General features: G+C 45.2%; 1 protein-coding gene across 1 annotated transcript in view; it reads right to left on the minus strand.

Moving 5' to 3' along the window:
• Positions 1 to 13,388, minus strand: part of LOC139423691 (polycystic kidney disease 1a) — a 165,222-nt gene that overhangs the window by 37,585 nt on the left and 114,249 nt on the right. The window contains 7 exon segments of the mRNA XM_071175302.1: positions 1,148 to 1,327; positions 2,602 to 2,686; positions 8,739 to 8,907; positions 10,566 to 10,818; positions 11,392 to 11,448; positions 11,745 to 11,827; positions 12,485 to 12,781. Coding sequence (XP_071031403.1) covers positions 1,148 to 1,327; positions 2,602 to 2,686; positions 8,739 to 8,907; positions 10,566 to 10,818; positions 11,392 to 11,448; positions 11,745 to 11,827; positions 12,485 to 12,781 — 1,124 coding nt within the window.

The following is a 13,388-nucleotide window of genomic DNA, read 5'->3' on the forward strand; positions in this document are numbered from 1 at the left end:
TTAACTGCCTTGCTCAGGGCAGAACAACAGATTTTTACCTTGTCAGCTCGGGGATTCGATCTACAACCTTTAGGTTACTGGCCGAACGCTCTAACCACTAGGCTACATGCAGCCCCTACACTCTAATCACTAGGCTACCTGCAGCCCCTACACTCTAACCACTAGGCTACCTGCCGCCCCTACACTCTAACCACTAGGCTACATGCAGCCCCTACACTCTAATCACTAGGCTACCTGCAGCCCCTACACTCTAACCACTAGGCTACCTGCCGCCCCTACACTCTAACCACTAGGCTTCCTGCAGCCCCTACACTCTAACCACTAGGCTACCTGCCGCCCCTACACTCTAACCACTAGGCTACCTGCCGCCCCTACACTCTAACCACTAGGCTACATGCAGCCCCTACACTCTAATCACTAGGCTACATGCAGCCCCTACACTCTAACCACTAGGCTACCTGCAGCCCCTACACTCTAATCACTAGGCTACCTGCAGCCCCTACACTCTAACCACTAGGCTACCTGCCGCCCCTACACTCTAACCACTAGGCTACCTGCAGCCCCTACACTCTAACCACTAGGCTACCTGCCGCCCCTACACTCTAACCACTAGGCTACCTGCAGCCCCTACACTCTAACCACTAGGCTACCTGCAGCCCCTACACTCTAACCACTAGGCTACCTGCCGCCCCTACACTCTAACCACTAGGCTACCTGCAGCCCCTACACTCTAACCACTAGGCTACCTGCAGCCTCTACACTCTAACCACTAGGCTACCTGCCTCCTCTACACTCTAAACACTAGGCTACCTGCAGCCTCTACACTCTAACCACTAGGCTACCTGCCGCCCCTACACTCTAACCACTAGGCTACCTGCAGCCCCTACACTCTAACCACTAGGCTACCTGCCGCCCCTACACTCTAACCACTAGGCTACCTGCAGCCCCTACACTCTAACCACTAGGCTACCTGCCGCCCCTACACTCTAACCACTAGGCTACCTGCAGCCTCTACACTCTAACCACTAGGCTACCTGCCTCCTCTACACTCTAAACACTAGGCTACCTGCAGCCTCTACACTCTAAACACTAGGCTACCTGCAGCCTCTACACTCTAACCACTAGGCTACCTGCAGCCTCTACTTACAGGCCGTATGAAGGTGACAGCATCAGGTGGAACGAAGAGACTGGCAGCGAAGGCTGTGAGGTGCCGGGTGCTGCAGACGGCCCGGCTGGCATTAGTCTCTGCCAGTGGCACCATGCCGTCCGTACGCCACAGCTTGGTGCTCTCGCTGAAGTACTGGCACAGGGACGTAAACACACCCACCTAGAGAAGGGACGGAATGAGTCAGAGAGATATTTAGAAGGGAAGGTCAGGGATTTCAACTCAAGTCAACACTTGGTTTCCTTCTTAGAGAGCTTGTTTAACAACAGATTCTATCAAGTACATACACTCACCGGATAGTTTATTAGGTACACCCATCTAGTACCCGGTCGGACCCCCACCCTTTTACCTCCAGAACACCCCAAATTCTTCGGGTCATGGATTCTACAAGGTGTCGGGGACGTTCCACAGGGATGCTAGTTCATGCTGACGCGATGGCGTTACACAGTTGCTGCAGATTGGACGGTGGTACATTGGTTTGGTCAGCAACAACATTCTGATTGGCTGTGGCGTTCCATCGGTGCTCAGTTGGTATCAAGAGACCTAACGTGTGCTAGGAAAACATTACCCACACCAGTACACCACCGCCACCAGGCAGGATGGGTCAGCTGTCCAGTGTTGGTGATGGCCTGCCCACTGGAGACGCTTCTTCTTGTTTTTAGCTGATAGGAGTGGAACCCGGTGTGGTCGTCTGCTGTATTGGCCAATCCGGGACAAGGATCGATGAGTTGTGTTTTCTGAGATGCCGTTCTGCACAACACTGTCGTATTGTGTCGTCATTTGTCTGTTCGTGGCCCTGAATGTTCGCTTGCACGATTCTTGCCATTCTCTTTCGACTTCTCTCATCAACGAGCCGTTTTCACCCACAGGACTGCCGCTGACTGGATGTTTTGTGTTCATTCTTCACACATCATTCTTGGGAAACCCTAGACTGTCATGTGTGAAAAGCCCAGGAGGGAGGACGTTTCTGAGACACTGGATCCGGCGTACCTGGCACCAACGATCAAACCACACTCAGAGTCTCTTAGGTCACTAGTTTTGTCCATTGTAACGTTCAATGGAACAGTAACTGAATGCCTCGATGCCTGTCTGCCTGCGTTATATCAAGCCCTGGACAGGTGGATCACTGTCTGTAGGAGTTAACCATCTTCCTGAACAGGGTGGTGTACCTAATAAACTGTCCTGTAGGTGTTAACCATCTTCCTGAACAGGGTGGTGTACCTAATAAACTGTCCTGTAGGAGTTAACCATCTTCCTGAACAGGGTGGTGTACCTAATAAACTGTCCTGTAGGAGTTAACCATCTTCCTGAACAGGGTGGTGTACCTAATAAACTGTCCTGTAGGTGTACGTATAATGCTTTATAACGTCCTTTATAATGTGACACTGACTCTAAGCGCCAATGAGTTATACATTTAAGTTTTAACAAACACCCACCTCCAGACGCACCCCCGCGCTGGGGGAGTCAGTGGTACAGCCCGTTGTCACGTTGACATAGTAGTCCAGGGTCGTGTCATGGGACCTGGGCAACCGGAGAAGAGAGAGGGGTGGTTGGTTAGATCTGAGTAAAATGGCTGCCAGTTGACATGTAATACACAGCATTTACAGTAGTCTCTACTGAAGTGTTTCACTCTCTTGACAAGAGGAAGTTCATCTCATGACTTAACATAAGACATCCAGAGAAGAGAGACCGCTTAGACAGACGAGAGAGACAGAGAGAGACCACTTAGAAAGATGAGGGAGACCACTTAGACAGACGAGAGACAGAGAGAGAGACCACTTAGACAGACGAGAGAGACAGAGAGAGACCGCTTAGACAGATGAGGGAGACCACTTAGACAGACGAGAGAGACAGAGAGAGACCACTTAGACAGACGAGAGAGACAGAGAGAGACCGCTTAGACAGATGAGAGAGACAGAGAGAGACCGCTTAGACAGACGAGAGAGACAGAGAGAGACCGCTTAGACAGACGAGAGAGACAGAGAGAGACCGCTTAGACAGATGAGAGAGACAGAGAGAGACCGCTTAGACAGACGAGAGAGACAGAGAGAGACCGCTTAGACAGATGAGAGAGACCACTTAGACAGACGAGAGAGACAGAGAGAGACCACTTAGACAGATGAGGGAGACCACTTAGACAGACGAGAGAGACAGAGAGAGACCACTTAGACAGATGAGGGAGACCACTTAGACAGACGAGAGAGACAGAGAGAGACCACTTAGACAGATGAGGGAGACCACTTAGACAGACGAGAGAGACAGAGAGAGACCACTTAGACAGACGAGAGAGACAGAGAGAGACCACTTAGACAGATGAGGGAGACCACTTAGACAGACGAGAGAGACAGAGAGAGACCGCTTAGACAGACGAGAGAGACAGAGAGACCGCTTAGACAGACGAGAGAGATAGAGAGAGACCGCTTAGACAGACGAGAGAGACAGAGCGAGACCGCTTAGACAGACGAAAGAGACAGAGAGAGACCACTTAGACAGACGAGAGACACAGAGAGAGACCACTTAGACAGACCAGAGAGACAGAGAGAGACAGAGAGAGACCGCTTAGACAGACGAGAGAGACAGAGAGAGACCACTTAGACAGACGAGAGAGACAGAGAGAGACCGCTTAGACAGACGAGAGAGACAGAGCGAGACCGCTTAGACAGACGAAAGAGACAGAGAGAGACCACTTAGACAGACAAGAGAGACAGAGACAGAGAGAGACCACTTAGACAGACAAGCGAGACAGAGACAGAGAGAGACCACTTAGACAGACAGAGACAGAGAGACAGAGAAAGAGAGAGAAATAAAGAGAAAGAGAGATACAATAAAGTAACAAGCCCCAAGGGCAGTGCCTGGATACAGCAATGTGTAATATTCATAGTAGGGTCACGACCACTGTTCCCTCTAACTGCTCTCTGCACTGAGTTTCAGGTCTGCTGAGCGTGTTTACTGTGAACACTAAGGCTGTACCAGCTTTAAGTTACAGTTTTACTGTGAACACTGAGGCTGTACCAGCTTTAAGTTACAGTTTTACTGTAAACACTGAGGCTGTACCAGCTTTAAGTTGCAGTTTTACTGTGAACACTGAAGCTGTACCAGCTTTAAGTTACAGTTTTACTGTGAACACTGAGGCTGTACCAGCTTTAAGTTACAGTTTTACTGTGAACACTGAGGCTGTACCAGCTTTAAGTTACAGTTTTACTGTGAACACTGAGGCTGTACCAGCTTTAAGTTACAGATTTACTGTGAACACTGAGGCTGTACCAGCTTTAAGTTACAGTTTTACTGTGAACACTGAGGCTGTACCCACTAAGTTACAGATTTACTGTGAACACTGAGGCTGTACCAGCTTTAAGTTACAGATTTACTGTGAACACTGAGGCTGTACCAGCTTTAAGTTACAGTTTTACTGTGAACACTGAGGCTGTACCAGCTTTAATTTACAGTTTTACTGTGAACACTGAGGCTCTACCAGCTTTAAGTTACAGTTTTACTGTGAACACTGAGGCTGTACCAGCTTTAAGTTACAGTTTTACTGTGAACACTGAGGCTGTACCAGCTTTTAGTTACAGTTTTACTGTGAACACTGAGGCTGTACCAGCTTTAAGTTACAGTTTTACTGTGAACACTGAGGCTGTACCAGCTTTAAGTTACAGTTTTACTGTGAACACTGAGGCTCTACCAGCTTTAAGTTACAGTTTTACTGTGAACACTGAGGCTGTACCAGCTTTAAGTTACAGTTTTACTGTGAACACTGAGGCTGTACCAGCTTTAAGTTACAGTTTTACTGTGAACACTGAGGCTGTACCAGCTTTAAGTTACAGTTTTACTGTGAACACTGAGGCTGTACCCACTAAGTTACAGTTTTACTGTGAACACTGAGTCTGTACCAGCTTTAAGTTACAGATTTACTGTGAACACTGAGGCTCTACCAGCTTTAAGTTACAGTTTTACTGTGAACACTGAGGCTCTACCAGCTTTAAGTTACAGTTTTACTGTGAACACTGAGGCTGTACCAGCTTTAAGTTACAGTTTTACTGTGAACACTGAGGCTGTACCAGCTTTAAGTTACAGTTTTACTGTGAACACTGAGGCTGTACCAGCTTTAAGTTACAGTTTTACTGTGAACACTGAGGCTGTACCAGCTTTAAGTTACAGTTTTACTGTGAACACTGAGGCTCTACCAGCTTTAAGTTACAGTTTTACTGTGAACACTGAGGCTGTACCAGCTTTAAGTTACAGTTTTACTGTGAACACTGAGGCTGTACCAGCTTTAAGTTACAGTTTTACTGTGAACACTGAGGCTGTACCAGCTTTAAGTTACAGTTTTACTGTGAACACTGAGGCTGTACCCACTAAGTTACAGTTTTACTGTGAACACTGAGTCTGTACCAGCTTTAAGTTACAGATTTACTGTGAACACTGAGGCTCTACCAGCTTTAAGTTACAGTTTTACTGTGAACACTGAGGCTCTACCAGCTTTAAGTTACAGTTTTACTGTGAACACTGAGGCTGTACCAGCTTTAAGTTACAGTTTTACTGTGAACACTGAGGCTGTACCAGCTTTAAGTTACAGATTTACTGTGAACACTGAGGCTGTACCAGCTTTAAGTTACAGTTTTACTGTGAACACTGAGGCTGTACCCACTAAGTTACAGATTTACTGTGAACACTGAGGCTGTACCAGCTTTAAGTTACAGATTTACTGTGAACACTGAGGCTGTACCAGCTTTAAGTTACAGTTTTACTGTGAACACTGAGGCTGTACCAGCTTTAATTTACAGTTTTACTGTGAACACTGAGGCTCTACCAGCTTTAAGTTACAGTTTTACTGTGAACACTGAGGCTGTACCAGCTTTAAGTTACAGTTTTACTGTGAACACTGAGGCTGTACCAGCTTTTAGTTACAGTTTTACTGTGAACACTGAGGCTGTACCAGCTTTAAGTTACAGTTTTACTGTGAACACTGAGGCTGTACCAGCTTTAAGTTACAGTTTTACTGTGAACACTGAGGCTGTACCAGCTTTAAGTTACAGTTTTACTGTGAACACTGAGGCTGTACCAGCTTTAAGTTACAGTTTTACTGTGAACACTGAGGCTCTACCAGCTTTAAGTTACAGTTTTACTGTGAACACTGAGGCTGTACCAGCTTTAAGTTACAGTTTTACTGTGAACACTGAGGCTGTACCAGCTTTAAGTTACAGTTTTACTGTGAACACTGAGGCTGTACCAGCTTTAAGTTACAGTTTTACTGTGAACACTGAGGCTGTACCAGCTTTAAGTTACAGTTTTACTGTGAACACTGAGGCTCTACCAGCTTTAAGTTACAGTTTTACTGTGAACACTGAGGCTGTACCAGCTTTAAGTTACAGTTTTACTGTGAACACTGAGGCTGTACCAGCTTTAAGTTACAGTTTTACTGTGAACACTGAGGCTGTACCAGCTTTAAGTTACAGTTTTACTGTGAACACTGAGGCTGTACCCACTAAGTTACAGTTTTACTGTGAACACTGAGTCTGTACCAGCTTTAAGTTACAGATTTACTGTGAACACTGAGGCTCTACCAGCTTTAAGTTACAGTTTTACTGTGAACACTGAGGCTCTACCAGCTTTAAGTTACAGTTTTACTGTGAACACTGAGGCTGTACCAGCTTTAAGTTACAGTTTTACTGTGAACACTGAGGCTGTACCAGCTTTAAGTTACAGTTTTACTGTGAACACTGAGGCTGTACCAGCTTTAAGTTACAGTTTTACTGTGAACACTGAGGCTCTACCAGCTTTAAGTTACAGTTTTACTGTGAACACTGAGGCTGTACCAGCTTTAAGTTACAGTTTTACTGTGAACACTGAGGCTGTACCAGCTTTAAGTTACAGTTTTACTGTGAACACTGAGGCTGTACCAGCTTTAAGTTACAGTTTTACTGTGAACACTGAGGCTGTACCAGCTTTAAGTTACAGTTTTACTGTGAACACTGAGGCTCTACCAGCTTTAAGTTACAGTTTTACTGTGAACACTGAGGCTGTACCAGCTTTAAGTTACAGTTTTACTGTGAACACTGAGGCTGTACCAGCTTTAAGTTACAGTTTTACTGTGAACACTGAGGCTGTACCAGCTTTAAGTTACAGTTTTACTGTGAACACTGAGGCTGTACCCACTAAGTTACAGTTTTACTGTGAACACTGAGTCTGTACCAGCTTTAAGTTACAGATTTACTGTGAACACTGAGGCTCTACCAGCTTTAAGTTACAGTTTTACTGTGAACACTGAGGCTCTACCAGCTTTAAGTTACAGTTTTACTGTGAACACTGAGGCTGTACCAGCTTTAAGTTACAGTTTTACTGTGAACACTGAGGCTGTACCCACTAAGTTACAGTTTTACTGTGAACACTGAGTCTGTACCAGCTTTAAGTTACAGATTTACTGTGAACACTGAGTCTGTACCAGCTTTAAGTTACAGATTTACTGTGAACACTGAGGCTGTACCAGCTTTAAGTTACAGTTTTAACAGTGGTCAAGTAGGCTACTGTGGCTATTTGATCATAATGTAGGACTACCAGAGGAGCCTACCATCAAAAACAATGGGGAAAATGCATCCCATAATATTTTAACATGGAAATAGCTGTTCTATCATTCAGCCTACAGTAGCAGCCAATGTGTGGTGTTCAATGTAGGCTACATTCTATGAGACGTTTGAAAAACACATTCAGGGCTTGTTGACATGAACCTGTTAATCCACTTGTCCTTTAGACAAGGAGGCGACTGACAATGTTGTTGAGTCGTTTGGTGAAAGAAACCACTTTCTGAAATAGAATGCATTATTATTCTCATCCCATTATGACAGAGAATCAGACTAATTATGCTTCCCTCTGCCGATTGGCTACTTAGCTTATTCAAGCATGTCTCAAAATACAACACTGCCCCTTTAAGACAAAAAAGCTCTTTACCAGAGTCACTTTTCAAATGATGTCTAGAAATGCACACGTGTTGTGTCTTGTAGGAAACAACCACTCCCCCACTGCTGACTACAACTGATCTATAACTGGGCTGATAACTCACCAACGAGCAAAGAATATGAACAAATGTGCACTCATCCCTACATGCAGCTCTCGCTTTGATCTCAAGACAAGTGCATCTACCCACGACCGCTCATGCTGTAAACACAGTCCAGTTCAAAGTGAATGGCACAGATCCATATATGGCAATGGCCTATTTGAATATAGGCCTACTGCAGCTCTGATTGGTTATTGCCCACCGGTCTGTATAGAGTAGTGTGTGTCGATGCAATAGAATCCTACTCCGATGCGTTCTGCATACAACAAAATATCTTTCACAGTTAGTTTTGCACACTAAGTCTTCCATAGTTCAGTTTGTTTCGGTATGTTACATTGAAAGTGGCTAATATTGCGTTGATTCAAGCACAATTCTCACAGGGAAACGTTGATAGTGTTAACGGGGAAAACTAGAAAGTTGAGGTTCTGTCTTGTGCTTCTCTGCGCGGGCTGATATTAATTCTGCGTGGCAGTCCATAGAAGGAACATTGACTCATTCCATATCACTGTGGCAACCACTCACTCTGGGGACAGGAAGAAGGTGTACTTCCTGTGGTCCAGGTCCCGCCCCCTGGTCATGCTGAGTGTGATGCGTTTCCTGTCTGTGAAGTTGAACTCGTTGGGCCAGTTGGAGGAGTGGAGGTAGGTCATGATGGAGGGGTCCGCCTCGCTCCCCTCTGACCACACCCCGTCTGGAGAGGAGTAGGGGACAGGAGTGAGCTTACCCCCTCTCTGTACATCCCCTAAATACTGCCCCTATACACTATTCAATTCAATACAACTTTATTGATATCCCAAAAATGTCAATTAACTTATTTGACTTGATTTGGCAATTGAAAAATACAATTTAGTCCCACATACCCTGCAAACTTACTATAAAGAGGTACAGCTAAAGCGGGAATAGGTATTATATTGTGATTATATTTATACTGCGAATCTGTTCCTATTGTGATGCTGTTCCTATTGTGATGCTGTTCCTATTGTGATGCTGTTCCTATTGTGATGCTGTTCCTATTGTGATTCTGTTCCTATTGTGATGCTGTTCCTATTGTGATGCTGTTCCTATTGTGATTCTGTTCCTATTGTGATGCTGTTCCTATTGTGATTCTATGTATATCGTCATTCTGTTTCTATTGTGATTATGTTTCTATTGTGATGCTGTTTCTATTGTGAATCTGTTCCTATTGTGATGCTGTTCCTATTGTGATGCTGTTCCTATTGTGATTCTATTCCTATTGTGATGCTGTTCCTATTGTGATTCTATGTATATCGTCATTCTGTTTCTATTGTGATGCTGTTTCTATTGTGATTATATTGTGATTCTGTTTCTATTGTGACTATATTCCTATTGTGATTATATTTATATAGTGATTATATTGTGATTATGCTTCTAATGTGATTCTATTTATATTGTGATTCCATTTCTATTGTGATTCTATTCCTATTGTGATTCTATATTGTGATTATATTGTGATTCTGTTTCTATTGATTATTTTTCTATTGGGATTCTATTTATATTGTGATTCTATTCCTATTGTGATTCTATTTATATTGTGATTATATTCCTATTGTGATTCTAGTGTGATTCTATTCCTATTGTGATTCTATTTCTATTGTCATTCTTTTTATATTGTGATTCTAGTGTGAATCTATGTCTATTGTGATTCTGTTCCTATTGTGATGCTGTTCCTATTGTGATTCTATTTATATTGTGATTCTATTTATATTGTGATTCTATTGTGATTCTATTTATATTGTGATTATGTTTATATTGTGATTCTATTCCTATTGTGATTCTAGTGTGATTCTATTTCTATTGTGATTCTATTTCTATTGTGATTCTATTTCTATTGTGATTATATTCCTATTGTGATTCTAGTGTGATTCTATTTATATTGTGATTCTATTTCTATTGTCATTCTTTTTATATTGTGATTCTAGTGTGAATCTATGTCTATTGTGATTCTAGTCTGAATCTATTTATATTGTGTTTCTATTATGATTCTATTTATGTTGGGATTCTATTTCTATTGTGATTCTATTTCTATTGTGATTCTATTTCTATTGTGATTATATTCCTATTGTGATTCTAGTGTGATTCTATTTATATTGTGATTCTATTTCTATTGTCATTCTTTTTATATTGTGATTCTAGTGTGAATCTATGTCTATTGTGATTCTAGTCTGAATCTATTTATATTGTGTTTCTATTGTGATTCTATTTCTATTGTGATTCTATTTCTATTGTGATTCTGTTTCTATTGTGATTCTATTTCTATTGTGATTCTGTTTTTATTGTGATTCTATTGTGATTCTGTGTCTATTGTGATTCTATTCCTATGATTCTTACCGTCCAGGGTGGTGAAGTTGAGTTGGATGAACAGTCCGGCCTGCTGGTTGGAGTTACCGGCGCTGACCCGTACGATGACAGAGTCACACCGGCTCACGTTAATGGCCCTGGCTAAAGGGACTCCCGTCACCCCTGCCCCATTGCTGTCGGTGGCGCTGCCATTGTTCACGGCAACGGTGATGGCTTGGTTGTCGTCGAGGTCTGAGATTGGAATCTGGGAACCGTTCTCTGCCCGGAACTCCATGGAGGCCACCTATAGTAGATTAGGATTAGAATAGAATTAGGATTAGAATAGATTAGGATTGATTAGAATTAGGATTAGAATAGAATTAGGATTGATTACAATTAGGATTAGAATAGATGATGGATTACAATTAGGATTAGAATACATTAGGATTGATTAGAATTAGGATTAGAATAGAATTAGGATTAGAATAGATTAGGATTGATTACAATTAGGATTAGGATTGATTACAATTAGGATTAGATTAGGGTTGATTAGAATTAGGATTAGATTAGGATTGATTAGAATTAGGATTAGATTAGGATTGATTAGAATTAGGATTAGAATAGGATTGATTAGAATTAGGATTATATTAGGATTGATTAGAATTAGGATTAGAATAGGATTGATTAGAATTAGGATTATATTAGGATTGATTAGAATTAGGATTAGAATAGGATTGATTAGAATTAGGATTAGAATAGGATTGATTAGAATTAGGATTAGAATAGATTAGAAGACATTGATATCAACATCATGAATCCTCCATAATAGAAAACACATCATACAGACAGTATAAATAAATAAGAAACAAGTCCATACCTCGGTACTGACTGTGTAGTTAGCCACAAAGTTAAAGGGGAACGGGTTGGGCTCCACCTGGAGAGGGGAGAGATGGGGAGGGAGGAAGGATGGGAGGGAGGGAGGGAGGGAGGGAGAGAGGGAGGGAGGGAGGATGGGAGGATGGGAGGATGGGAGGGAGGGACGGAGGGAGGGAGATTAAAACAAGTATGAAGGAATACACATCTATGATGACTTGATGAATGTGTACATGGGTACTTTGACGGAGAGTCACTCTCTCACACACACACACACACACACACACACACACACACACACACACACACACACACACACACACACACACACACACACACACACACACACACACTCACCTGGAACATGAGTTGTACCACGCTGGTAGCTGCTCTGCTCAGACTGTTGTTGAAGGCTCTGGGGATGGAGAACCGTCTGCACTCTGGGGAGAACACAGTCCAATACAACTTGGTTTAATACAACACAACAGTATAGAGCTTTATATAATAGAACACAACAGTATAGAGCTGTATATAATAGAACACAACAGTATAGAGCTGTATATAATACAACACAACAGTATAGAGCTGTATATAATAGAACATATTAGAATGACTTTATTTAATAGAACTGAATAGTAATAGAAAACATTAGTGATTTAAGATTAAAAAAACGTCTTCAATTCAGTTCTCCACCACCACACCCCCCTCCCCCGCCACACACACCCTCCCCCCCGCCACACACACACCCCCTCCCCCCGCCACACCCCCCCCCCCCGCCACACACCCCCCCCCTCCCCCCGCCACACACACACCCCCCTCCCCCCCGCCACACACACCCCCCTCCTCCCCCCCACCACACACACCCCCCCCCCCTCCGCCCCCCCCCCCCACCACACACACCCTCCCCCCCGCCACACACACCCCCTCCCCCCTGCCACACACACCCCCTCCCCCCCGCCACACACACCTCCTCCCCCCGCCACACACACACCCCCCCACCACACACACACACTCATGCCCCCACACACCCCCTCCCTTCTCTCCTCTCTCACGCCCCCCCCCACTCACACCTTTCCACCTCCACCTCTTACGCCTACCCGGTGAGTCATCGTCGTGGTAACAGAACAGTGACTGGGGGTCGGCCCGTTTTCCTGTGGCGGCGATCTCCGTCCCCCGCAGCACCAGTGGTTCCTCGTTAAGGACGCGGGAGTGCATCAGGATACGCATCAGCGCCGACGACAGATTATAGGCCTTGGCTGCTACAAGCAGGTGGTGGTCCTCGGGGGGGAAGGGCTGGTGAGGCTGGGGAAGGGAAGAGTCCAGCTGGAGGTCGGGGTAGGGGGGCCACAAGAGCTGCTGGGAGGCCGACTGGCTTACCTGGTGGATAAGGTCACCTGGAGGGAGGAGGAGAAAGCGGGGGAGGAGGGAGGGAGAGAGGAAGGGATGGAGAGGAGAGAGGGACGGGAGGAGTGGGAGGGAGGGAGAGGAGAGAGAGGAAGGGAGGGAGAGGAGAGAGGAATGGGAGGAGTGGGAGGGAGGGAGAGGACAGAGAGGAAGGGAGGGAGAGGAGAGAGGAACGGGAGGAGTGGGAGGGAGGCAGAGGAGAGAGGACGGGAGGAGTGGGAGGGAGGGAGAGGAGAGAGGGGAAGGGAGGGATAGGGGAGAGGAACGGGAGGAGTGGGTGGGAGGGAGAGGAGAGAGAAGAAGGGAGGGAGAGGAGAGAGGAACGGGAGGAGTGGGTGGGAGGGAGAGGAGAGAGGAAGGGAGGGAGAGGAGAGAGGAACGGGAGGAGTGGGTGGGAGGGAGAGGAGAGAGGAAGGGAGGGAGAGGAGAGAGGAACGGGAGGAGTGGGAGGGAAGGAGAGGAGAGAGAGGAAGGGAGGGAGAGGAGAGAGAGGAAGGGAGGGAGAGGAGAGAGAGGAACGGGAGAAGGTGGTGGGAGGGAGAGGAGAGAGGAAGGGAGGAGTGGGTGGGAGGGAGAGGAGAGAGGAAGGGAGGAGTG

This window comes from Oncorhynchus clarkii, chromosome 13 (assembly GCF_045791955.1).
Source record: "Oncorhynchus clarkii lewisi isolate Uvic-CL-2024 chromosome 13, UVic_Ocla_1.0, whole genome shotgun sequence".
Classification (NCBI taxonomy): Eukaryota; Metazoa; Chordata; class Actinopteri; order Salmoniformes; family Salmonidae; genus Oncorhynchus; species Oncorhynchus clarkii.